Raw genomic sequence first — 27,992 nt, 5'->3', positions numbered from 1 at the left:
GCGCAAATAAAACAAAACAAAATCAGTGGACAAAAAAACAGTAGAGAAGCCACTGAATAAAGGATCCGCCAAGACAAGCAATTAATTAACCCAGCTTCTAAATGCAACTTACAGCGTTTCATATTACCAGCATGTTGAAGGTAAGCATCTAAGCGCTCGGTGGATGTCAAACGTTGCGTTGGCATCATTCAGAAAACATATATATATTTTGATATTATATACTCGAAAACTTATCTTTTTAATTTCTTTGGCTTGTTAAAATGGACACTTTTATGGAATTTACTGTGGTTAGGGTCGATTTGATTGTCATTTCGAAGGTAAATTGGCCGCTGAGTTAGTTTCCTCTCAGGTCCCCTACAATTATCCCTATCAAAATTTGACAATCATGGATAATATACCAGTAAGGACTGGTGGTCTATGATGTGTGTGATGTTGTATAAGATAACGAAATGAGGAAACACGTATACAAATCTATAATATAATGGCGGAGTATCACTCCCACCAGAGTGCCACGTGTTCTTTTTTAAAAATGGCTGTCTTTTTTGTTTGGGCTTTTAACATGTGTTTCACTTTGTGTGTTCTGTCTTTTTAATTTTGTGTATTCTGGCCCATCGCTGATCAGATCTTCCCGACGGCTAATACCTTAGAGTTTGTCGATTAAATTTTTTTTTTCTGATCGCTCTGATCCCTCTTCCTCTTCCTCTTCCTCTTCCTCTTCCTCTTCCTTTCTTCTGCAGTTATGGTGTTCATTAACACAACTCCCTCCGCCTCGGAAGATCCGCCCAGTCAGTTGTTTGTCGACTCATACGATTTTTGGATTCCAGGAACATTAGCAAGAATGGAGAGTTCATGGGCATCACCATTCTCCTCCTTGATGAACTTGTGATGATTGTTTCTTACTTATTTATAGGACTTTCAAAACGTTTTTGACTGAGATTTCTCCGTTTTGATATACACCGGAGATTTTTGACCGAAACGGATCCAAGGTTTATTTGCGATTGCATACGTTGTTTGAGGTATGAAAACTTCAGATCTCTCTCATTTTTTTGTTTCTGTATTTTGTTCCCCTTTTATCTTGGTTTGAATCCCCAAATTTTGTTTATCAAGTTTTAGTCCTCTTAAGGAGATAATCTAATCATGATAGAAAGTCTCTTAACATTTATTAGCAGCATACATATGTTGAGTCTTGCATATCTAAGCTGTGATATTAAGGCCACAGTTGAATGTTTGAGAAATTTAGATGGGGAATAGGTTGTGAATATGTTTATTTTGGTTGATTAATCGGTAACACTATTTCAAAATCTTAGTATAAGTGAGATCATCTGCAATGGTTTATCAATAAGTGTTGATCTGTCTCAGAGAGACAATTGGATGTGATTGTGTGATTGTAGAAGCATGGCTAAAGAGGAGCTGCAAAAATGGGTACTAAGGCTGATGAAAGGTTTATTTTTCTCAAACATCAATATTATACAAGTCTTCTTTATAACTTTGGTCTTAGCAAAATTATGCTTCCATCTATTGGGTTGTGTTTCCAAAGTTGTCATAAGCTGCACTAACCTGAGAGTAAATCATTGGTGATATGGAAAAAAACTTACAGGAAATGCCTTGGGGGTTAACAAGAACTGGCATGGTGGCCTATTTTGTGATGCTGGTAGTGGTTGTTGCGTCACTGGGGTGATAGACGTCGTGGGAGCGTCAGCAATGTATGTGGCTATTTGGAGCTAGCTTCCATATTTCTGTCATATCAGTTTTGTATCCTATCCCAGTTTTGGTTATAATTTCCCTGGTAAGGATTGAATCCTACTTTTGTTTTTTCTCCCTTGGTTAGGATATGATCTTTGTCAAGACTGATGACTTCAGACTGATTATTTCAAGAAGGTTTATATCAAAGTATTTTTTTTATGTTGAATCTTGCCTTAGAGTTAGCTATTTAGCTTCTCTCTTGACATGTTTACCTTTTTTTATGCAGATGATGTTTATATATGTCGCTATAAAAAAAACTATGATGCCATTCTTCACTTTAATCGGGATATAAGATGCAGAAAAATATTTTATAAGTTTCTGATACCCTAAACAGACAGTAAGGTGGGTCTAGGAGAAGAAGGTCTCCAGTTTTCGTTAGTTCTATCTCTCTCTTACAGAGCATTGGTTCCAGTCTCCTTCATTGACGCTTTGTGATCTATTGATTAAAAAGCTGTAGCCATTGCTAATTAATCTATTGTTTTCTAAACCGGTTGTTGCTTTCGATAACAACCATCACCAACCAAGTATTTCACAAATTTCAAAGCATTGTATTTTTTATTTTTTGGGATGAAGAACACGACACCCTCAAGAGGAACATGAAAAAGAGAACTATGGTCACCACAGAGCCTCCATAGAGGATATATACAACTGTCTTTACTTTGGTGGATTAGCTGATACATAAGTTCGGATACGAAGTTCATATATTTTGTTTAACGAAACTTTATGTCTTCATCCCTCTCTGCTACACATAATCTTCTCTTTCTTTTTAGCCACATTGTTGTTTCATACAAATGCAATACGTGGAACTAGATAAATAAATCAAGTGTAATCTTTTTACCTAAAACATCTTCTCTTTATTACATTGTTTCATGTGCAAAAGCACACAGGATAACATAGATTCTGATTATCTTTCCTATAAGACAGACAAGTCTTTATTTCTTATCTTAAATAAGATAAGAATCAGGATAGATGATTTAATTATCATAAATTATAAACAAATAAATTAAAAACCATTTTTGTTGCAGATTCTGACAACTACGAACCCTCGGAGAATCAATGACTCCGTGTCGATGCGGACCAACCATAGCTGAAGTAAGTTCTCACCTAACAATAGCGGTCTAGAGCAACCCCCCATCACCAAACTCAATAAACTTATGTAATAATCAGTGCAGGTATCGCGGAGGAGACGTACACACGAGGACAGAGGAAACGAAGTTGGCCGGACGTTTTATTTTTTCTAGTTCAATTGTTCAAAAAATATTTTCACCGACAAAACATAACACAACTTTTTAAACCCAACTTAATCTGAGCCCACCTCTTTAGACCCATGTTTGCTAATAGACCAATTAAACAGTTTAAATTCGATGGTTAATATATCAAAAAATTAACCAAACCAATAAATATTTATATTACTATACAGATTTGATTTTCATTTTAAAACAATTTATCCCATCTTTAAGTTACACCACAAATAAATTTAAAAAATTATTTCAAAACAGAAATACATAATATATATCATATACGAGAAAATAAAAATTCAACCTAAACATTACCAATTAATTCAAAACCGTTTATTAAATACTCTACACTTTATCCAAGAAAATTTAAGTTACCTCACAAAACATTTCTACCATATAATGCATTTAAGAAACGTAACATTTTATTGTAATAGATTTCCCAAATTAGAAGTTTAATTTTTAGAAGTTTCACTAATAATTACAATATATAAATAAACGTAAAAATAAATAGGCAAAAAAAATCAATTAATAATCACCTATAAAACAAATATATATTGTGATAATTTTTCACAACAGACACAACATGAAGAACAATCCACTACTTACTCATCGACTCTCACATCAAATAAGATCGTTAGGAGCTAATCGAGGACAATTCCTCCAAATCTATATACACAGACTGAACACACAACAATCAGTCATCGATTTCCAGGTACCAAGAATTTTTGACAATAGAAGTACTTACAATGATTTGGTTCCTGAGTTATTGGATTTCACGTTATCATACCATGATATTCATCACCCCGACTCAAAGTTCCTAATTGAAGAGACTTGCCAATATGTGACGAGGTTACTAGAGAAAACAATAATATAATACCTCAAGATCTTGAAGTTACTTTGACCATCACAGACTACAATCTAAATGCAACCGCAAGACTTGACGTAGATCTGATCATCACAGATCTAGAAGGAACTGGTAGACACCCGACAACTGAAGAGGAAAACCATCTATGCTCCATCTGCTTTGGGAACTACACCGACGTAACCAATATTTCAATCCTCAGCTGCGGCCATAAATTTCATTTTCTTTGCATTGATCATTGGCTTCGTACAAATATAAGTTGCCCAGTGTATCGAACAAGTAATTTATGAGCCGATACAAGCTAATAATAAAAAAACACTTTCCAAGTTTCAAATTCGGAATTAATTTTCTCATTGCTTACAATTCCAGAAATAATAATAATACTAAATCCCGTAAATATTCAACAACCTATTCAAATAACAAAATCACGTACATAAAAATATCTTACGTGTCGACAATGTACCCGGCTCCGCGCCTGCGCGGGGGCTATGAAACTAGTTGAATTCAACAGGGCACTGATATCGCAAGTCTCTTTTGGTGTGAGTAACCAAAGTATGGGTATAATGACTATAAGGGCTATTTGAGAAAATCGTTATGATAAATATTTTGTTATCCTTTTTCAAAAAAAATATTTTGTTATCACATGTAAGTTGTAACAAAATGATCACAAATGAGAATAAACAAGGGAAAGGGTGTCTTAGTAGCCGATGTCATTAATAATATTAAGGATGCCACCAATTATGATAAATATGTACATCTATTAATATATATAGATATATCTAATCATAAACTTAATTTTTTATCATACTGGTTAGGTAAGTAATAGGTTGCACACATAATAGTTATGATGGTTAGGTAAGTAATAAGTTACACACGTAAGTGGTGAACAACCGTTAAAGAATATCGAGTATTGCAAATCAACAAGTTTATGCATAAGGGAGAAAAAACATATATGTTTTCTTGATGTAATTGAGAGTTTATTTTGACTATTATTTTGCCACGTAATATATATTTATATAATAAAATTTACAAAACTAAAAAATAGTGTTAATTTTATCTAAATAAAGGTAATTATGTCCAAAATTTTGGACAGCTCCCTATGAGCATAGTGTTTATCAAAGAACTTATTTAGGATAAACTGAATGTTAGATACCCAAATTTCTCTACAATTAAAAGTCATTTTATATGTAATTACCTTTTCTTTGAAATCAAATTACGCATATGCACAGTTCAACATTGCTTTCTTTTAGAAAAAGAAATAAAATTAATCATTTTATTTCTGATATACATATTTATCAATAGGCATTTATGACCTTTTTATTTCTAACATACATATTTAGCAAGTAAATTATACTATTAAAGTATGTATGGATGGGTATTTTCATTGAAGGCATCCAAGAAACGTATAAAACGTGCTGTAACTAATAAAATTCCAGCTGGCGTCACAGCTGCCACAGTTTTGAGATTATGTTAGTTAATAGTTATAACCCATTCGTGAAAAGATGGAGAAATGTAAAAAACGTGCTTCCTTTTATATTGCAAAAGCCTTAGCCAGCTCATCACCTTCTTGGCCTTTAAAAGGACACCCCTTGCGTAGAAGTTTTCCCACATCATCCATTTACCGCCTATCAACAGATATAAGCCATCATGTCTCAGTGGTTCACCCAACTCGAAGATGTCGCCTACTCCGTAGTGGAATATATCCCACTAGTCGGAACCGTGTACTCTCTAGAACGAGCGGGTATCGCATACAACGAGAGGGATTGGACGAGACATTGGCAGTCCCTCGGCAACTTCCTCGAGAGCTCCGTTCGCGATATCATTCTCTTCAAAGACATTGCCGAACCCACCACAGTCGCCCTTATACACACCATGGCCGAGTCGTTGACGGACAAATTGATTGAGATCTACCATCACGAGCCCAAAAGGCCTGAGGTCAAAATCACCCAGAAGCTGGATAAACAAAGAGGACATGTACTCATCGCCGAGTCCTCAAAGGGCAGGTCCAAGGAGAAGTCTTCGGAGGCAAAGCCAAGGGTGTGCACCACTTTCACGGCGCTGTCTTCACTGGTACGCTCACTCACCCCGTATATGCTCCGAAGGGCGAGATGGTCCGGCTTGATATTCCGGACGGATTGCGCGACGGGGCAGCAGTCACCTTCACGTGGTATTGGACTACAAACTACTATGGAAAAAAGAATGTACCTGAAGCCTCGTATGGTCGTATTAAACTGATCTCCGGCACACCCACAAAGTTCGAATTGTACAACCTCAAGGGTGCCGGAGTGGCAGGTTATGACTTTTCGGGTGAGGTAATCTCCAAGGACAAAATCAAAGCTACAACCACAGTCGGTGGTACAAAAACTCCGATTGACTTCACTAGGTTGGCCACAACTTGAAGTATACAAGCACCTGAACCTGGCCCTTTCAACAGCAGCGAGAACCTCTACTACTAAATAATTTCTCGTTGTTTTCTTCATTTTCAGTACTTGAATAATGCTAATAGATAGACAACGGATTTTTCCTTTGTTTATTTGGATTATAAGCTTATTATCTTTAATATTTGTAATATTTTTATATTAATAAAAGTCTGGATCCTTTTGTAGGGTCTGACCCAACTCTCTATCCCTACTTTTTTTTGGTTTATATCATATAAATAAATATATATATGTATATATATATATTATATAATTTATATATTTTTGAAATATCTATTATACTAAATTTATTTTATTAATGAATTTAAATGCATATATTTTATATATTAAGAATATTTGTTATCCTAGATATTACTTTAGAAATGCTTGACACACAGTTAATTAAAAAATTATTTAAGTTCAAAATACCTATGGGATTTAAATTGTTACTTTAGATATGCTTGACTCATTTTTTGCTTGGTTAAACATGTCCTCCTTAATGTACACTAATGTCCAGTGTAGCCTAATAACAAAGGTTCAACATATTAATGTTTTACTCTTTGTCACTATTATATAATCGAATTTAAAAGTTAAACAAACTATTATTTTCTTAAATAACCAATATTTGCAGCGAGAGCTGGCTGTTTCCTCACATGAGATACTTGCTGCCAGAAGGGATCACGCTGCACGTAATCCATTTCCTCTTCCTGAAGTGTCTTCGGACTCAGCTACAACGTCAATTAAAGGTCATCAAGATAGTAATATATGTGGAAGTGAAGCAATACAGAGGTCAGATGATATCACCATTGACAGCACAGCCTCTGTTAAGTGTCGACGACGAGGCAAATGTCCTGTTTTAATGGACACTGATCAGAAATCCGACGATAGTGCTACTTCCAAGGGTCGTAAGCAACCAACCGAAAGCCAAGTGTTCTCTGGGAAAACCGTTCCACGTAAACATTGTATAGTCTCGCCAAGTGTATCAGAGGAAGGAGATGAAGAATCAGAGCCCAAGAAGGTGAGAAGAAACTTTTTGTCCTAAGTTACAATGCATTGTAACTTCGCTCTTATACTTGTTTTGTCTTGGTAACTGATAATAGCAGCATGTAGAAACATTTGCCAAGGAGCTTGTGATGACATCGGACGAAGCTTCTTTCAAGAACCGGCGTCTCCCAAAGGGTTACTTTTATGTTCCCGTTGATTGTCTGCAAGAAGACAAGCTGGGCAACAAGAAGGCGGATTCATCTGATAAGCCAATCAACCAAACTGTGCCTTACGGTGAGTGTGAGATTTGAGAGAAAAGAAGAAAAAGGCTCATTTTAGATTCTGTTTGACCTTTTATAAAGAGGTAGTATCAGTCAGTTGATTATGTTTGTATACAGCAGCTTACGTAATAGGGTAGAGCAGAAGTGTAAATATTCTTCAATTTTTTCTAAAATTTCTTTAGTTATGCATACTAAATTAAATACATAAAGTTCAGGTTCAGTAAATAAATCTTCTATAATCAACATTTCGAAAACGTCGAATTAGAAATGGATCAAACATCGATGCACCAGTTGGAAGCCGAGAATTGGTATGTCTTAGTGCATTTAGTTTTTTGTAGAGTTAGTATTTGAATTTGAGGAAAAAAAAGGAAATTAGCTATAGTATTGTCCTATTAGAATAAAATCAATTTTTGTCACATTTGGATATTGACTACTTTTTTTACACAAAAATTCATATAAATTCTTTTACAGAGCAAAAAAATATGGAAAAATAGAAAATTTGATGTAGACAAGTATGTGTATATAATTTTTTTTAATTCAAAAGATGTTTGAATAATAATTTCAAAAATATGGGTAAATGTGTTAGTAAATCAAATCTACCATCTACGGTTGTTTAGAATATGTAATCTAAAAGACACACAATGTTCTAAAGCCGGTATGAGGCACATTATACAGAAGACATATACAACTAATACGGTAGAATATGAAATCCATGTTTCCCTCTATTATCTGTATTACTGGTAGATTAAAAAGTCTAAACATTTCTTTATTATATACTACAATAGAAAATACTCTCTAAACTAAATCTTATTAATCTACGGCCGTATCATACCTATCCTATCTAATATTCTACTTTATAAATTGGTAGAATGTATGTTCCAGAAGGTTTGTAAACATAATCCGAGAGTCTTGTTAAAAACAGTTATTAAATATTCTCTAAATCTTTTAATCTTTTTTTTTCTTTTTTAATTGTAGACTAGATTTTGACCCGTGCGTCCGCACGGGTGTTTGTTTTCGGTAATTACATAAACATTGATTTATAAAACATGGGATTTGTCTCATTTATAAACATTTGATTTTATAACCTATAGTTTTTAAAAATTATATAATGTATTTTGTATAGATATGTAATATGTAACATTAAATATTAACTCTAAATTGTTCCCAAAAAAAATGACTATAGATGCAATATATTGATATGGTGTTCTATGATGTTTATTTGATCTTTACTCTTTTGGGTTTGAAAATTAACTGAATCATTACTTGAGATCGCCAAACACACTTGAGTTACTCATATTTTTAGTTATTTTGAGATGGAATATATTTGTGTTCGTTTTCAAGAGTTAAGATTATTTGATGTTGGCATTTTCTCTAAATTGTTATATATTAATGTCTTATAATTTTGCAACATCTACTATTTAAAATTATAAATATATCTAAACTCTCATGAATCTTTATTCCTGAAAACATAAACTCTTGTCCTATTCTTCCTGAATAAATCCATTTTATCATTATTAACCATTGGTAAACCAACCACAATGTACACATGTGATAACAGTGTTTCCTTAAATCTATAGCCACTCCAAAATAAATCATATATGAAAACTAACTAAATCTTCTATATCTACTCTCTTTTTTTGCGTCAATCAAAGAAGAGAAAAATCTGACATGATCTATTTTGGCATATTATCCTAATTTAATCACAAACTCCTCCAAAATTAAAAGATCACACATTTCCTTGGCCAAAAAGATGACTTGGAATAGCTTTAAACCATTATACCTCCACTATAATGATCATCAGTCCACACACTTATATGCCAGAGTATATAACAAAATTGACATGGCCCTGAAACTACTCAGACTTTCGTGAAAAATGTTTTAACATCTGGTCATACAATATGTAAAAAAACCCGCCAAACTTTCTATTTTATAGATTTATACTTAATGTTACATATATAGTCCATAACAAAATCAAAAGAGCACCAACCAAAGTAACAACAGAGAAGAATAAAGTTATATTGTTATACCAATATATATATATATATATAAGGATATTACGTGCTTAGAAATCGAGTAATATTGGTATTTAACACTTTAATTAATAGTTAGATACTGCTTGATTGTAGGTGGATATAATTTAGAATATTCTTTCTTTTAAAAATAATTGATTACCATATAACAAACCTAATATAATTTGGAAGTAACGATTTTTTTTCAGATATCTGTTTGCTTAATTAGGTATATAATAAATAGATGTTACTTGATTGTAGGGAAGATTTACTTGGTAAGTTTTTTTTAAATCGGTGGTATAAATGTAATGTTTGGTTAGTTAGTTAAATTATATTTAGGTGGTTTGATTTAAGTGTTAAATATGGTTTAAATCAATGGCATTAGATTGTAAATATTTAGGAAAAGTCAGGGTTAAATCTTATTTGTACTTCAGTTTTAATAGATTAGATAGGGGTTGACATCATTTGCTTATCGTCTATGCTTTGATAAGGATTAGGTGATCGCATATCAGTCATTTAGGGTATATATAGGGGTTGATATTGTCAACTTTTTTTTTGTGAAACCAAGATTATATTAACCTTAACTGAAGATTACAAATAGAGAGTTCAGAGCTATAGAGTGAAACTCACTTGTTACATTAAAGAAAACTAAAGCAATAAAGGGATAGGTTAAACGGTTTGAATCATAGATAAAAACCGGAAGCTTCTTAGCAAGGGCTTCTAAGTTGAGAGGGTTTAATTCACAACTGTGAGCAGAGATCATGGCGTTTTTCATTGCCAAAGTTTCCGCAAATAGGGGCGACGCTACAACAGATGTTGTCGCTATCGTTGAGTGAGATGGGGATGTACCTGCATCATTGATGATCCACACTTTGAATACCAGATGAGGATCTCTTCTTAAGAAGAGGGACTGTGGTGAAAAAGTTCTCTCCTGAACGGAGGAGGTGGATAACGATCTCTCATGGTCCCGACATGAGGAGGTTTGACTAGTCTTTTCTGAAAAGAAAAAGACTAAGGGAACTACAATCTACAAGCTTTAAAAGACTCCGACTGAATAAGGATATCAGTATGGTAGTTGCTCTTGTCAGAGGTGACCAATGATGATGAGCTTTGCTTGAAATTAGTGGATTAAAACCAATGATTGCATCAAATATAACATTATGTAGTTCTGAACATAACCTGCGAGACTTCATTGCTGGGAATAGGTTCTCTGGTTCCTCAATTGATTTGGATAATTCTGAGCAGGAGAACAATGAACATATCCGAAACGTTGGTTTATGGGCGCAGCAGGAAGAATAATTGGGGACCTGAGATAAGAACCTGACCAGACTTGATGAGCAGCCAGTTGTTGAGGTCACGCATTGACTCCATCTTCCAACATTACCATGTCGGGGCCAGAAGGTTACGGCGACCAAAAAAAATAGCATTTCATCATCCTGTATCAAGCTAAGCGTGGAAGCACAAATTCCAGGAGGTCCATCTGTGGCTGGTTCAGTATGCTCGGACCTTTCGATGAACCGCAGGGATGAGTTCAGACAGAAAATCCTCACTCCAGCATTACCGTGTTGGAGCCATGGAGATTTGACAGACCCAACGTCGAGCCTCTGGTCAGTGAAGTCTAGTAGGCTTTGAGAGAATGAACATTCATCCTTATGTGCGAGATTTGAACTACAGCTATCGGAAGCAGCGCTGGTCATACCCTTAGGGACAGAGTTCATCGGACACAAAGCCGAAGACGATGGTAAAAGCCGGTGAAATTTTAGGTCTGTACATTGGAAAGACCTTGAACAAAAGAAGCAGGCAATAGCAACCGACAATTTCACAGGAGCAGGGAGGTTACTGGATGAAGTAAGTAAGCACTTCCAGAGAGGAACAAACGCACACCTCACCCGTATAGGTTGAAGAAAAGCTCCTGAGTAAATTTCATCGGGGCTTTCACCCGAGAAGCAGTTAACAGCCATGGCTGCAAAGGAGACCGGATCCGTCGGACAGAGCACAAGCATCCACAAATGTAGCTTCACAGAGAGCAGCGGTTTCAAATGGTTTTGTTTCCCTCTCAGTCTCAGTCGAGATTGAACGAGCATGAGCAATACGTCTGGAGGGTCCGGTGGTTTTGGTGGTTTTGGCGGAGAGCAAGCTTCAAACGACAGGGGGAAGACGGAGCTGGAGTTGCGACGAAGAAGACGTAGGGCCGAGTTGTGACGGAGGAGGCGACGGAGGAGACAGAGGGTGGAGTCGCGACGGAGGAGACGGAGGGCAGAATCGCGACGGAGCTTGGAGTCTCACCGGAGAAAACAGAGGACGGAGTCTGGACGGTGGAGAGGGAGGGCGGAGCCCGGACGGAAGAGACGGAGGTCGGAGCCAGGACAGAGGAGACGGAGGTTGGAGTCGGGACGGAGAAGACGGAGGACAGAGAAACGGAAAAGACGAAATCACCAAAGGAACCATTAGTAGAATGAAGCCGCTTCATAGTACGAGAGGAACAAGGCAAAGGCTGTAGCTTTAAGGAAGAAGAACTTCTTCTGCTTCATACATAGCTCAGATGAACAAGGAGAGAAAGATTCAAAATTTGAATCTAGATCTAAGATCTAGAGAGAAAATTCTCTCTACAGTTTCTCTTGAATGATGATGATATATTGTCAAATAAAAGAGTAAAGAGAGAGCAACTTAAAGAGTCAAATAAAATAGTGAAATAAGGTAGTAGCTAGAGGAGTAAAAGGAGTAACTAAAAGAGTCAAATAAAATAGACAAATGACAATCTACTTCCTACACAAGTCATAACTGAAAGAACTTCATTCAAGTTTCACTAGAGGATTTGAAATTGTCTTCGAGGAGTGAATTTGGCTCTTCGCAAAAAAGAAACCACAGCTCGTGAAGCTTGGAAATCCTGAGGTGCTTGCATATGAATCTGTGAATAATCTTTCCTGAGTAGATGAGCTGGTTTTCTATGATCGCCAAAATCGGACCGGAGATAAGGTCTTTCAAAACTTCCTCATACTCATCTTTGAGAGCAGTCTTCACTGCGTCCAGAAGCGTCTGTCTACATGTGTTGTTAATTTTGTCAATCCGCGACTCAACTCCTTCTTCGTGAATGCGTTTAGGAACCTGGTAAGCCATTCCTAATAAACATGAAATCAAAAACTCGTTAGCCATTTCTTTAACAAAATATAGCCATCTCACATTTACTAGTCTATTAGACAAATCAAAACTACATACAAACACAATTCAAAACAAAATTTAATCAACTAGAACATGTGTTTTCCTCATGTGTTTTCGTCTAAAAGCAAACAAAGTCAAGTATACACATTATCGACCATTCAATTCAAATAAGAAACCCGATCCCAAACAACATGAAAAATCTAGTTCTATCACATGTCAAATTGGTTAGCCTTTTAAAGTCTATTAGGAATTCTAGACCTTAATAAAGCCGATACCGAACAAAATAGAACTCAAAATCATCTCGACAACAAGCTACAATCAACTCACAATCAACTCAACCACAAACTACAATCAAAACCATAAACTTGAATCGATTTAGGTTTTAAACAATGCCATCTCTTTCTAGTACATGCAAATAAACAAAAACGAAAAAGGCAAAATCGAAATCGAAAAGGGGATTTCAAACCCTAACCTTCAAATTGTGGGAAGCGAGATGAAGGAAGAGCAAAAGAAGAGAATTGTGAACCTGATCGTCCTTTACGGGGAGGAGAAGCTACTCCCGAGCTTCAACAACTTCAATGGTTCTCGGCGGAGATTATAACGAGATTGTAAGCGGTGGTTCTCAAAGAGGAAAGAGTAAGAAGGAGGACGACAAAGAGATGTGAAGACAAGATTAAGCTCTCCGACGAACCAAGAATCTCAGAGGCGGAAGGTATCGACGGCAAGGAAGAACTCTTCTCTTCGATTGAGAATGCGAGTCGGAGACGACGAAACTGAGCTTTTCCCCTTTTTTGTCAACAACTTAAAACAGACTCAACTGGACTCTATAAACCAAAATGGTAACTCTGTACCATGTGAACAATGAAAGACAGATGCTTCCTGACACCTCGTGATAGGCTGTCCGCCCTCATATTCTTCGTTTTTGGTACCTGAATGATCTCCAAGCTGATGAATACTTTTTGTAGGGCCTTGATATCATCCAAATAACTTGGAAAAGCGGGTCATTCCTCTGGTTCTGAAACCATCTTCACCAATTTAGAACAATCCGTTGCAATCGTGACCCAAAACTGACGTAAATTTCTCATACATTCCATTGCCCATATCAAAGCTTTCACCTCGGAATGAAGGGGGAAAGACTAGCTCTGACATTCCTTGCTCCCATCAAACTATCAAAACATTCTATAGTGCTATACTAATCTTGTTTTGAGAAGACATCGTTCTCCTTCCACGAACGATCTGTAAAACACCAACTCCCTGGGATTGACGGTATATTGACTACCTCTACATGTTGTACCATCCTCTGTGTATTCAAACTTTGTGCCTCCACCCAAAGTGTTGACTCTGTCTCTGCCAATTTAAGCGTATCTCTGGGATCAACATTTAAATTACTGAAAACCTTGTTATTTCTACCTTTCCAAATGTACCATAGAATACAAGCAAATTGATGATTATCCATTTTCGGGTTCACTCTCCAAAATAAATGGTCCATATTTGTAAAAAAAAGACTGGAAAGGAAAAAATTCTGGATTTGGGGGAATATGTGAAAGAGCTCAGACGTGACGCGCTGGAGGCAATAAAAAACACATGGTTTATTGGTTTTTTTACCTCTTATGTTTTTACCTTTTATTGTTAAATTTAATTTAATTACCTCTAAAATTAATTTTATTCAAATATAAATATTGAATATTCTTTGGATACTAAATCTAAAATTAATTAACATATTTAAATACATAAATCTTATTCAAATATATTCGAAATATCCAACATATTTCGGCTTGTATGAGGCTCGATTCCAATTCCTTAGATACCAAAGTTTTGAGCTCGTTTGGATATCTACTTAGTTTTAATTCGGCTCAGTATTAATTTTTTGGATCGGACTGATGCGGTTCTTTGGATTCAGATTTTGTTCCAACACTACTTATCAGCTAGTCCACTCAGATTTTTTTTTTGTATTATTATTAAGTTTTTCTTAACTTAATTAATGTAATTTTAAAATATCTAATGCCGCAGTTCTTTTAAGTAATTATTAATATGTTGCAAATTAATTACCGAGTGGAGCTTTAGTAAAGAGAAAAGCAGGACATGCATTAAACCAAAAAGAAAAGAAAAAAAACAGGACAGGCATGAAGCGCATCACGTAACACCAATTACAGAAGTTTCTTAGAAAATGGTATACTTCAGTTAGATATGGATATTTTTATGCAAAACTTGTCAAAACATAAAAGCACCCTACCAACATCCTTTTCTTTGTTATTATTTGAAGAGTATTATTATAAATTAACCTTAACTTCATGTATTATTAACTATATTGTCATTTCTTAGGTGTCAACACTAGATTGATCACTGTCACACTCTATAATTAAAAACCCTCTTATCACTAGACTAATTACTTACACTACCATCATTTATTATAATATATCTTAATATAATATACTACTCCTTCTGTTTTTAAATAATGCATATTTTAAGATTTTCATACTTTTTAATAAAATATATTAAAATTTACTTATTAGTGCATAGTTTTTTGTTATTTTATATTTCCTATATCTCTAAACCAATAAAATTTCAAGAAATGCAATTAATGTTTTTGAGATTCACAATTATTCATAATTAGTTGACAAAAATTACATTGAAAATATGAAAAATACATCTTTTTGAAACAAAACAAAAAATCCTAAAACATAGATCTTTAAAAAACATAGGGAGTATATGTTTCCTACCTATATAACAAATTACTCATTTGCTTAATCGAGAATATTTTTATGGACGTTACTTATCAAGAGGACTTTGAGATTGGGAGCGGTTACTGAAAGAGTCTAATCTTCATTCCACTCAGGATTCACATCATTGTAAATAACTCGAGTCTTCAATTTCTGCACATTCGATTTTCTCATTCGTTTAGTCATGAAAAGAAAATTCTAATTCGTTTCAATATATTTTGTCAGTACATGATATATAATATGTTACAAGTTTCGAGAGTTTGTATAGTATTTTTAAATTTTACATAATTTATCAAAAAATTTGATACATTAATGGTTGAATAATACTTTTACGAGAATTCATGTAATATTTTTAAATTTTTGTTTAGTTCAGTATAAAATATACACTAATATAAAGTTCAGGAAGGAAAGTACAGAATGCAATAGACACAGTTCATGTTGAAATATACAATTTACTCTATAGGTAGATTCTGTATCATTTTTTGGGTCTGAAAATCATTTTTTTTGATAAAAAGCGTATCATTTCTTCAAGACAACCACACCCACCGTTAAAGCTTAGCCTTTATTCTTCCACTGGCACTAGTGCAGCCTTGGTTTAACCGATCAGCTTGCGTTTTAGAGTTTCTTCCAATTTCAGTGTTTCCTACAAGAAAAGAAAGTTTCGATTTATTCTTGAACTGTGGCTCTGTGAGTAATCAAAGGCATGAGGTCTCTTCCTAGCGAAAGACTATCCTTGATGGAAGGTTGTCGATTCGAATTCACTTACAAGCAGAATCGCTTCAAAAAAGTCTGGTACAAAGCCGTTATCGAGTTAGAACCGCTAACCAAACCCAAATCCAGATCCCGACAACGCTGTGTCCGTGTCCTTAAGGATGACTCGCTGACTCCTCTTACCGCCTTCACCCCCAATGCCTCGTTTCGTCCGATTCCGACAAAAAGCTACGAACGTCGCGTCGATATCAAGGAAGGCTCCATCGTGGACGCTGATTATAAAGATGGGTGGTGGGTTGGTCTTGTCGTCAAACAGATTGGGGATGATGAGTTTTTGGTGTTGTTCGATTCACCACCTGATATCGTTATGTTTGAGAGACAGCAGTTGAGAGTACATCTTGACTGGGTTGATGAGACATGGTGGGTCTTACCAGGACGAAATGTACAGGTGAAAAAAATCGAATCTTTGTCTTAAATTGCTACTTGTTTCTGGTTGTGACTGTCTCTTAACTTTCACTATTTTAGTTCTTGAGGCGGTTGCAGGAGAACCCTCTGTTTATCTCTGGAGCATTGGTGGAAGTGAGTGATAAGATAGATAAAGGAGAGGTCGTCTGGGTTCCTGCAGTTATCATTAAAGAGATTAATGATAATGATGATGTTGTTGATGATGATGAGGACGAGGAGGAGGACGAGGACTACGAGGAGGAGGAGGAGGAAGATGATGAAGAAGAGGAGGAGGATGATGAAGAAGAGGAGGAGAAGGAGGAGGACGAGGATGATGATGAAGAAGAAGAGGAGGAGAAGGAGATGGAGATGGAGGAGGAAGAAGAAAAGGAGGAGGAGGACAATGATGAAGAAGAAGAGGAGGAGAAGGAGGAGGAGGAGGGTGATGGGAAGAAATACGTTGTCAAGGTTTGTATTAATACGTCGAGCTTTGAGGGTATCAAGAAAAAGGTTGAGATGGGTAGCATTAGGCCTAGACCGCCTCCTTTTTCTGCTGAAGAGCTTAACTCGGTGGAATATATAGAGGTGTTTTATGGTACATCATGGCGTCAAGGGCGAGCGATGGGGAGTATGTTTCGTGGACGCTGTAAAGTGCTTTTAGAGGCTACAGACAAGATGCTGAGCTTCAAAATCTCGGACATTAGGCCTTCCAAACTGTGGGAAGACGGCGCTTGGAAGGTATTATAATTTTTTTTGTAGATGGCTTATCTGCCTTGAACTGTTTGCCAGACTTTTATATAATTTAAACTACAGTTTCAGCTTTACAACTTCAGCAAACATCTTCATCTTTTGTATTTTTTTTTTATCTTCTCTTTTTTTTTTGATTTTTGATCTATGTATTGTATTGCAGCCAAGGGAATCACCTTTGACTGAAGGGTCGGAAGATTCTAGTAGTACATTCTCTCCAGTATCTAACATTCCACCTATAACCCCATCTCCGCGCATAACTGCAACACCGTTGATACAAACAAGAGAGAATGTAAAGTTAATCCTTCACATTCTTCATCATTCTCACTTTCTTCAACATTACCATCATCTTTTGTATCGTTTCTCTTTCTCTTTTTGATATTTGATCTCTGTTGCAGCCAATGGAATCCCCTTTAACTCAAGTATTGGTAGATGAGATGAGTAATTCTGGTTATACATCATTCTCTCCAGTATCTAACAGTCCACCTGTAACCCCATCTCCGCGCATAACTGCAACAACATTGATACAAACACGAGAGAATGTAAAGTTGTTCAACATTATCATCATTCTCACTTTCTTGGTAGTTTGTTAGCTGGTGGCTTTTTATCATCATTATACTTTTTAGGATTTTCTTTAACACTTACGCAGGGAACTAGAGAAGATAACAATCGGAAGAGGAAGAGAGAACAAAACCTTAGTTCTGTTGAGCAAACTGAAGCAAAGGATATAACAATGGTTTTGCCCTTTGAGAAGAAGTTGCCAATTTGGAAGACAGTTGAATCAATGGAGGTATTTAAAACATTCCCACAGAGTCCTCATTTTACTCCATTGTTGGATATTAGAGAAGACGCTCGTGAAATGTCTGCGGTGGGTATGATGCTAACCTTCTCTGGATTACTTGAAGAAGTCAAAGCTCTGAAACTCAACAATCCCATAACCTCACTACATAGCCTTAGGGATTCCTTTACTGAGTTAGAGAAGCATGGGTTCAATGTAAAAGTACCTATGTTGCGGATTAGTAAGCTGTTGTCTCTCATAGATAGGCAAGCAAAGAAAATGGAGGAACTCGAATGTACCGAGAAAGTGACTGCAGAGAAAGAGAGCATCAAGCTTGAGAACGAACGCAAGATTCTGGAGCTGCAAAAGCTGAATGAAGAGGCAGACAAAGAGATAGCACAGAGTAAGTCATTTGAAGCAACCATTGGCCAACAACTTGAAGATGTGAAGCTTCAGTTTCACACAACTGCATCAGCTTCATGGTAAAGTGTTATATGATCTTTAGCCTAAGCTCTGTAGTGCAAATAAAAAAGTTAGATTATATGTAACTAGTAAGACTTAGGTGGGCCCTTTAGGCTTATGGCTCATGAATGATGTTTAGGTTACACTTGTGACAAATCTAGATTTTGTCCGAATCTAGTCTACTGCCTTATGATTTTGTTACCTTGTCTCAAGAAACGAGGTTGTAAGAACTGGTTTACTTTGTACCAATGCTTTAATCTTCTCAGGCCAGACTGATTGATTCTCTTGTTCGTCACAGCAGTCATATTAGATTCAACAGATTTACCTTTTATCATTTTCTTCATGGGTAGACGTAATTTTTACATTTTTGGGAAAATGATTTAAATTTTTTTGAAGAGAATTCCTTCAAATAAAATAAAACTATGACAAAAATTAAAATCATATTTGAGTAGACTTTATTTGAACTCTACCAGAATTTTCTTAAATCTGTAAATATATACAATAAAACATGAAAATAACTTTAAATCTTAAAAACTTTAGAAAATATAATTTATAAGATAAAATAGTAGTAAATTAAAGGCATATAGTCATAAAGAAAAAATTACTCCTAGAGACACTTTATGTTTTTATATTAACATTATTAGACACTTTGTGTTTGGCACACACTTTTTTTACTGGCTAAAGACCAAAATACCCTTTCTCTCCCTCGTTCACCTCTCTCCCTTTCACTATTGGTACCTTCTCTCAATTTCACTCTCATTAAATTAAGAAAAAAAAACCCAAAAAATATAACTTTTCCAAATATTGTCTCAATTCATAAATTCTGACTTTTCAAATTTAATCCCTAATTTTTTTTCAAATAGAGACCTTTATCGAGCTGAAGACGGATTTAATGGCATCATTGAAGGTTGGTTGTTCTTCTGTCGCCTCCAAATCCATCTTTCTTGGCTTTCACAAGCTTAACCGGCGGCGACAATATAATCGCCATGAAGAAGGCGACTTCACACTGAAGCCGAGAGCGGCAAGCTTTCTAGACTTGAACGGAGGAGATTTGGAGAATTCAGTGAAGTTATAGAGGAGACGTGAGTTCCGATGACTAAAGCAATTAATCGGTTCGGACTGAGATTGAGGCTGAGACGGTGAGCTTTTGAAGCTTGAGGGAGATCTGGGGATTGTGGTGGAGACGCAATACCGCAGTGGAGATTATTGTGGGATATGGGGGAAGCTGTGGTGGAAGACAGTGGTTGTGGATACGACAAGATGGAAGACATGAGGGTGGGAGATACGGAGGTGAAAGCCGTGGATATCACAGTAGAGATTGTGGTGGTTATTGATGAGGGGGTAGTGGATACAGAGGTGGATTGGTTTATTGAATGTTGGATTTGATAATATTAATTGTTTTTGCTTATGGCAGTATGGCCTCTTCTTCAAAGTCGATTTGAAGATCCCACCATGTGGCAGGTCCGCCTCAGAGTCTCCGTCAGCCACAACCACCACGAAGAGCCATCTTTATCTTTCTCATGTCTTCTGAGTCTAGACTTCTATGAGTTTTATGGGAAATTGAAGCTTAGGTAGCCATTAATTATCCCATCTGAAGCCTGATTTTGTCAGTGTTTCTTTGATAGTTATATGTGTTCAAACACGTTACCATTCTGTTTATGTATTTAGTCATATAGTTATTATGCCTCTTGTATTCTCCTGTGAAGATGTTCCTTGTCTGATTTGTGATTTGGACAGATTGTGGAGGTGATGATCAAGAGATCAAACAGGAAATTGAGAAGCAGTTTGTGGACCTTTTAACAGAGGAGCTGAAGCTGCAAGACGCAGTTGCAGATGAGCAGAGCCATCACATGAATGTTACCCTTGCAGAAGCTAAAACAGTTGCATCTCAGTACCAAAAGAAAAGCTGAAAAATGCTGAGGTCATTGTGGATGAGTTTGGTGTTCCTGGAAGAACAAACCCGAGGTCATTGTGGGCATTGTGGATGAGTTTGGTGTTCCAAAAGATGTGGATGAGTACTAACAGAAAGCTGAGAAATGCTAAAACAGTTTCATCTTCAGAGCATTGTGGATGAGTTTGGTGTTCCTGGAAGAACAAACCCGCGGTCAGCTGAGTTCCGATCAGCTGGGGTGTTTACAAATGGAATTTCGGTTTGTTTTTTTGTCTTCTGCTTACCGTACTTATAAAGCTGTTACCAAGTTCTTGGAGATTTGGTGCTGGTAAGAAACCTTATTGTACATTTAAACTGTGAATCTTGCTAAGCATTATTCATTATCATAGTTAACTTATGAGAATCCATATCCTTGTGATTACAGAATGGGTACACGGGTTTATAGTAGATTAATTTGTGTCCACAATTTTTGTAAATATCTATTGTCTCCATGTCCACATTTTTTTGTATATATATATGCGTAGATGTTAAAAGAAGAGAATTGGATACACCTACTTTCACTTGGTCTTGCATTCCATAACTTTCAATATATGTAATTAGTGTGCCTCATTCATTCGTTTTCAATAAATTTAGTTATCCTAGTTTGATGCATCTACAATTATTTTTTTCAAGATTTAGTGTCCACAACCACAATTACTCTATTTCTCTATCATCCACATTTTGATATCCATGTCCACATTTTTCATGTATATATATATATATATAATATATGAAAATGGATGTTAAAAGATAGAGAATTTGATATCTAATCTAATGTGACAACTATTTTGATTTTTTATATTTTAGAATTTGAGATAAAAGTAAATAAAACTATAAAGTAGGATAAAAAAACAAAAAAAACATAGAATAACCAAAAAACCAACTACATATAAAGGAAGTTACGATTTATATATCCGAAACACAAGTACGTACATCTCCGGTTTCTTCTCATCAAGGGTATTTCTGTCCAAAACACTCATCTTTCTTTGTGAAAGTGTCCTTCCAGCGGATTGTGTCTCATAGTGTCAAAAAAAAGGAAAAAAGTGTCCTAAACCATAATCAACTCTATATTGAATATGTAACTTTATTTAATATAAATACAAAAACACACATCTAAAATCTATAGATGTAAATCTTACATTTTTAGGAGGAGGAGATGAAAATCGTAGAAGAAATATTTGCAAACTAAGATAATATTATGAGAAAAAACATAGGACGGAGGAATGAAAGGAGCTCGTTGTTATAATGGGTCGCGAGAAGTTTTTAATTGGTCAAGTGGGTCGTTGGAAGTTTTTATTGGAGGAATGGACCGCTAGTGGGGAGAGAAAAAAATTGATGCTCATTTTGACCTTTTGACCCGTGTACTTCCCGCGAGTGACCCACAAAACTTATGAAATCGACCCACTACAAACGACTTAGATACTTGGCGACCCACGCAAATTTCATGCTTTCTCACGTGTGAGCGGCCGGCTGTGTTTTTTCTTTTTTTTTTTGGTGACCGGTAAAAAAGGTTAAAGGTAACAATTTGTCCTTTCACCTTATCTTTTCCCGTCAGTTAATGGTTTCTGATATTTGTGATAATATTAATAAACTAATTTGTGGGCATGCTTACTCATTAATGGTAAGATTAAGTTAGAACTGGTGGACAACAAAAAGAAGGAATCATAAGAGAAGAAGATATCTTGATCTTCTGAGGCCGTCGATGTGCATTCAGCGTAACTGAAAAGGATGGAAACAATTATTGGTGGTCGGAGCGTCGGGTCAAGTAGTGTTGGTAGAGGGAAGGAAATCAGTACCAATACCGGCGAAGGTACAGTCTTCGAGCTCTAAGTTTCAGTATTTGTTATATAAATGTGTGCTTCCTCTATTAGCAAATGACCCTAACGGGTTCTCATTGTTGGATCTTAGGTCTCTGTAATTCCTGCATTATAGTTATGGCTGGGAGGTGGATAATGTATGTCAATGGAGTTTAGGATTTCAAGATAGATAATGATAGAATGGGTAGCGCAGTCGATTCCTCCAGAATTAGAGGTGCTGACGAGTTAAAAGTTAGTATTTTAGCTGCGTATACATTGCCAAGTTGGCTCCGGAGTCACATCGAGTTTTTTGGCTAGATAATTGGACGTCTAGAGGTCCTCTTATCGATCTGGTGGACCACATAGGGCCGATCAGTACTGGGATTAATATCAATGTTGTGGTGGCAGACGCTTTAAACGATGATGGATGGTGTTTCGAGCAGAGTAGGAGCAGAAATCCGATCATCACTTTACTAAAGTCTTGTATTCCAAACTCTCAGCAGATTTTTAGCTCTGAAGTCGATGATATGTATTGCTCTGTTTTGAATGGACAGAATGGATCAGGAGCCTTCTCTAAGAGAGAGACTTGGAGAGCTTTATTCCCTTATACGGAGGAAGTCTTCTGATATCAGGTAATTTGGTTTGCAGAAAGGATTCCTAAACATACCTTCTTATTGTGGATAGCAGCGAGAGACGGTCACTAGACTTATTGTAGTTATATTTAAGTTTTTTTTGGTAATCATATTTGTATATAATTAAAGACGGTTACATGATATATTTAGATAAATTTATAAAAATATGTTGGACATAACTTTTTATCAACTAGATCTAGTTTTAATAGTATTAATTTTTCAACATTTTGATTGCAATAGTCGTAGCCCTTAAAAATATGAATAATGGTTATCAAAGCAACTACATTTCACATGTTATGCAATTATATTGTTTTTTATGCAGTTACATTATATCTTATGCAATTACATTTAGATGCTACTTTATTTTTAGTTGGATTGAACTTATATTAACAGGTCATGTTCCTACTTTAATAGTATTGATACTATAATTATAAAATTTATAAAATGTCATAGAATTTATATAATAAAATTTTATTTAAAATTAATTACGATATTAGTTAATTCATAAATTGAAAAATATTTAAACATTTGTTATATTTTCGCAACAAATTTAATTATAACAAAAAAAATTAAAGTTAAAATTGATTTATTATTAATATCTTTATAAATATTAAGATTTTTAGAAATTTTATATATTTAATAGATTAATATAAATAATCAAATTGATGTGATTGATGAAATAGATCTAGTATCATTTTTTTACGTGAAAAGAATTTAAATTAAAAAGTGTCCGGTTGTTAAAAAGAAAAAGAAAAAAAGAACTAAAAAAGTGTCCGGTACAAAAATTTTCCTTAGGGCCATCCACACTGCAGTCTGCTGCCTTGGTGTTACCGATCAAAATCAAATAATGTAATTATTTATAGGGATTCGACGGGAGCAAAGTTCGATTTCTTTCTTTTGCTGTGGCTGTGAGTATCAAGCATGAGATTTATTCCGAGTGGAAGGCTATCCTTGACGGAGGATTGTGAAGTCGAAATCACTTACACAAAGGCTTGCTTCAAAAAAGTCTGGTACAAGGCCATTATCGAGTTAGAACCGCAAAGGGAACCCAAATCCAGGCTCCGACAACGCTGTGTCCGTTTGCTTAAAGATGACTCGTCGACTCCTCTTACCGCCTTCACTCACACAGCCTCGTTTCATCCGATTCCGACAAAACACTTCGATGGTCGCGTCGATATCAAGGAAGTCTCCATCGTGGACGCCGATCATAAACATGGGTGGTGGGTTGGTCTTGTCGTCAAACAGATTGGGGATGATAAGTGTTTGGTGTTGTTCGATTCACCACCCGATATCATTCTGTTTGAGAGAAGCCGTTTGAGGGTACACGTCGACTGGGTCGATGAGACATGGTGGGTCTTCCCAGGACGAAATGTACAGGTAAAAGAAATCGAATCTTTGTCTGAAACTGTTACTTGTTTATTGGTTGTGAGAAAGCATAATGGCTGTCTCTTAACTTTCACTATTGTAGTTCTTGAGGCGGTTGCAGGAGAAGCCTTTGTTTATCTCTGGAGCACTGGTGGAAGTGAGTGATAAGATAGATAAAGGAGAGGCCGTCTGGGTTCCTGCACTGATCATTAAAGAGATTTGTGATGATGGGAAGAAATATATCATTGAGGTTTGTAATACACCCTCGAGCTGCGTGGGTACCAAGAAAATACCCAACAAAACCGTTGATATAAATAGTGTTAGGCCTAGGCCACCTCCTTTTTGGCTGAAGAGCTTCCATCGGTGGAATATATAGAGGTACAGCCCTGTTCTTTTCCTTGACGCTGCGGCAGCGATCAGCGTCACAAAAAAATACACAACGGAGTATATTCATCTTTTCTGTTACTGTTGTAAAATTAGAAAATCAGAGACGCGGCGGCTAGAAATAGGAGACTTTTGTGACGCCATAAATTCCAGCGTCAAGAAGGTTAGAGAACGCGGACGTTTTTATAAAGCCAACGACACAAACTTAAACACTGGCGGCTTTAATTATAATATTCCTTCCTATTTTTTTAGCCGCTGATCGTTGCCGCAGCGTCAAGGAAAAGAACAGGGCTGTACCTCTATATATTCCACCGATGGAAGCTCTTCAGCCAAAAAAGGAGGTGGCCTAGGCCTAACACTATTTATATCAACGGTTTTGTTGGGTATTTTCTTGGTACCCACGCAGCTCGAGGGTGTATTACAAACCTCAATGATATATTTCTTCCCATCATCACAAATCTCTTTAATGATCAGTGCAGGAACCCAGACGGCCTCTCCTTTATCTATCTTATCACTCACTTCCGTATTTCATGGTACATCATGGCGTCAAGGACGAGTGAATGGGAGGATGTCTCATGGATGGTGTAAAGTGCTTTTAGAGGCTACAAAAAAGATATTGAGCTTCAAAATCTCAGACATTAGGCCTTCCAAAGTGTGGGAAAACGGCGTGTGGAAGGTATTATAATGTTTTGCCTTGCACTTGTTTCAGTCTGTACTGAATTTGTTATCTGCCTTGAACTGTTTGCAAGACTTTTATATAACTTCAGCAAATATCTTCATCTTTTTGATTTTTTATCTATGTATTGTGTTGCAGCCAAGGGAATCGCCTTTGACTCAAGGGTCGGTAGATGAGATGGGTGATTCTAGTAGTACATTCTCTCCAGTATCTAACAGTCCACGAGAGAATGTAAAGTTATTCCTTCATCATTCTCACTTTCTTCAACATTATCATCATCATTTTATCTTCTCATTTTGATATTTGATCTCTCTTGCAGCCAATGGAATCGCCTTTAACTCAGGGATTGGTGGATGATATGGGTGATTATGGTAATACATTCTCTCCAGTATCTAACAGAAACAGTTCACCTGTAACTCCATCTCCGGGCGTAACTGCAACACCATTGACACAAACACAAGAGAATGTAAACTTAATCCTCCACTTTCTTCAACATTATCATCATTCTCACTTTCTTGGTAGTTTGTTAGCTGGTTGGTTATTATAATAATTTTCTTCTTTAAGATTTTCTTTAACTCTTACACAGGGAAGTAGGGAAGATAACAATCGGAAGAGGAAGAGAGAACAAAACCTTAGTTCTGTTGAGCAAACTGAATCAAAGGATATAACAATGGTTTTGCCCTTTGAGAAGAAGTTGCCAATTTGGAAGACAGTTGAATCAATGGAGGTGTTTAAAACATTCCCACAGAGTCCTCATTTTACTCCATTGTTGGATATTAGGGAAGACGCTCGTGAAATGTCTGCGGTGGGTATGATGCTAACCTTCTCTGGATTACTTGAAGAAGTCAAAGCTCTGAAACTCAACAATCCCATAACCTCACTACATAGCCTTAGGGATTCCTTTACTGAGTTAGAGAAGCATGGGTTCAATGTAAAAGTACCTATGTTGCGGATTAGTAAGCTGTTGTCTCTCATAGATAGGCAAGCAAAGAAAATGGAGGAACTCGAATGTACCGAGAAAGTGACTGCAGAGAAAGAGAGCATCAAGCTTGAGAACGAACGCAAGATTCTGGAGCTGCAAAAGCTGAATGAAGAGGCAGACAAAGAGATAGCACAGAGTAAGTCATGTGAAGCAACGATTGGCCAACAGCTTGAAGATGTCAAGCTTCAGTTTCACACAACTGCGTCAGCTCCATGGTAAAATGTTATATGATCTTTAGCTTAAGCTCTGTATTGCAAATAAAAAAGCTAGATTAAATGTAACTAGTAAGTCTTAGGTGGGCCCTTTAGGCTTATGGCTCATGAATGATGTTTAGTTTAGACTTGTGACAAATATGACTCGAACGCCTTATGATTTTGTTACCTTGTCTCAAGAAACGAGGTTGTAAGAACTGGTTTTTACTTCGTACCAATGCTTTAATCTTCTCAGGCCAGACTGATTGATTCTCTTGTCCGTTACATATTTTGTATAATTACTAGATTTAATATTCGTGCGCAAGTCTATATTAATAATTTAGTTTAAAAATTATAATAATTCAAAACTTTTAAAAATAGAAATAATTTATGTAAATTTAAATTTTTAATCGTATATAAAATATCATTTAAAGTTTTTTTTCACATATGTTTGTCTATAACAGTATACTTTTTAAATTAATACTTCTTAGCATCTAGTATTTGTATTTATAGATGTATATATTGTATTTATAAACATATTTCTTTTTTATTTTATAAGATATAATGTTTTAAATTTTCAAATATTATGTTATTTGTTTGATATTGTAAATACTTTTACCATACATGATACATTTTATGTATCTTTGTATTTAATACAAAAAATGATTAATCTATCTGCATAATATTTAAATTTTATTTGTACTGAACAAAGTTATATAACTGTCACATTTTTATTGTGTGCACAAACATACTTGAAAATTAATTAAACATTTTAAATATATTTATGTGAAGATATAATAGTTAGATATAAAATTAAATTAATACTAATATTTTACTGATTTTACCTATTTTAACTACTTTCCTTGGATAATAAAAATGAAAACAAATATAATTCATTTTAACTAATTCTATATAAAATTTTATTATTTAGATAATAATATAATCAATTTAGAGCATAAGATTTATCTATATAATCAATTTAAAGCATAAGATTTATCTTATACTTGGTCTAATTAATTACATTATATAGTAGTGAATCTTGTATGATTGTATAATTTTTTTTAATATATACAATTTTAATATTTGTAAGAAAATAATAAAAGCTAATCTGTACTAAAAAGTAATGTTTGTTTGTGTTGCAGTTTTACATAAATATTTGTAAGACTTTTTGAAATTATTACATAATTTTTTAAAAAAATCGTCTAATTTCCAATAAATTTTGGACATAATTTAAATACCATATTCATTCTAATCTTAACATTTTAGTTTCTTAACAATATTATTTTATAAAATTTTGATGGTTTTTTGTTTGTTATTGCATATAGTATATTATAATTTTATTAATTAATATTTACCATTCCTCCTATTGTTTTGTAAGTTGTCGTTCATATTATAGTTAGTTGTTGGTAATTAATATAAATTTTCAGGTTTAGTCACTTTCAAAGATACCATCAAATCCAGTTATTTTTCAAACTAGTTCT

General features: G+C 35.4%; 4 protein-coding genes and 1 long non-coding RNA gene across 12 annotated transcripts; all 5 read left to right on the top strand.

Annotated features, from left to right (window-relative positions):
- Positions 1-540: 540 nt before the first annotated feature.
- On the top strand, positions 541-3,069 carry LOC108816996 (uncharacterized). Of its 7 annotated transcripts, none has more exons than XR_008940986.1 (5): positions 541-1,016; positions 1,360-1,441; positions 1,598-1,878; positions 1,970-2,835; positions 2,911-3,069. It is a non-coding gene; the product is annotated as an uncharacterized LOC108816996 (long non-coding RNA). The 7 variants fall into 7 exon arrangements; XR_008940987.1 differs by having other exon boundaries at positions 546-785; positions 911-1,016; positions 1,392-1,441; positions 1,598-2,835; XR_008940980.1 differs by having other exon boundaries at positions 547-785; positions 911-1,016; positions 1,598-2,835.
- A 2,421-nt stretch (positions 3,070-5,490) lies between these two features.
- LOC130508524 (iso-A82775C biosynthesis cluster protein B-like) lies at positions 5,491-6,242 on the top strand. Its single transcript, XM_057004083.1, has 2 exons — positions 5,491-5,880; positions 5,946-6,242. Exons 1-2 carry the CDS (start codon positions 5,491-5,493, stop codon positions 6,240-6,242), a joined length of 687 nt encoding a protein of 228 aa, XP_056860063.1.
- A 558-nt stretch (positions 6,243-6,800) lies between these two features.
- Positions 6,801-7,726, top strand: LOC108840506 (uncharacterized). 2 transcript variants are annotated; one of them, XM_018613330.2, is made up of 2 exons: positions 6,801-7,278; positions 7,361-7,726. In XM_018613330.2, exons 1-2 carry the CDS (start codon positions 7,120-7,122, stop codon positions 7,553-7,555), a joined length of 354 nt encoding a protein of 117 aa, XP_018468832.2. In that variant the 5' UTR covers positions 6,801-7,119; the 3' UTR covers positions 7,556-7,726. The 2 variants fall into 2 exon arrangements, with proteins under 2 accessions (XP_018468832.2, XP_018468833.2); XM_018613331.2 differs by having other exon boundaries at positions 6,814-7,278; positions 7,364-7,726.
- Positions 7,727-15,907: 8,181 nt separating this feature from the next.
- LOC108820555 (DUF724 domain-containing protein 10) lies at positions 15,908-18,825 on the top strand. The gene is made up of 5 exons (XM_056998301.1): positions 15,908-16,572; positions 16,650-17,306; positions 17,479-17,607; positions 17,714-17,857; positions 17,965-18,825. Exons 1-5 carry the CDS (start codon positions 16,117-16,119, stop codon positions 18,577-18,579), a joined length of 2,001 nt encoding a protein of 666 aa, XP_056854281.1. The 5' UTR covers positions 15,908-16,116; the 3' UTR covers positions 18,580-18,825.
- Positions 18,826-23,781: 4,956 nt separating this feature from the next.
- Positions 23,782-26,785, top strand: LOC108834365 (DUF724 domain-containing protein 8). Its single transcript, XM_056998304.1, has 6 exons — positions 23,782-24,290; positions 24,382-24,622; positions 25,151-25,338; positions 25,477-25,569; positions 25,658-25,804; positions 25,925-26,785. Exons 1-6 carry the CDS (start codon positions 23,835-23,837, stop codon positions 26,537-26,539), a joined length of 1,740 nt encoding a protein of 579 aa, XP_056854284.1. The 5' UTR covers positions 23,782-23,834; the 3' UTR covers positions 26,540-26,785.
- Positions 26,786-27,992: the final 1,207 nt, after the last annotated feature.

The sequence above is a fragment of the Raphanus sativus genome, chromosome 2, assembly GCF_000801105.2.
Source record: "Raphanus sativus cultivar WK10039 chromosome 2, ASM80110v3, whole genome shotgun sequence".
Lineage (NCBI taxonomy): Eukaryota > Viridiplantae > Streptophyta > Magnoliopsida > Brassicales > Brassicaceae > Raphanus > Raphanus sativus.
This window is presented reverse-complemented; position numbering and strand designations above follow the sequence as displayed.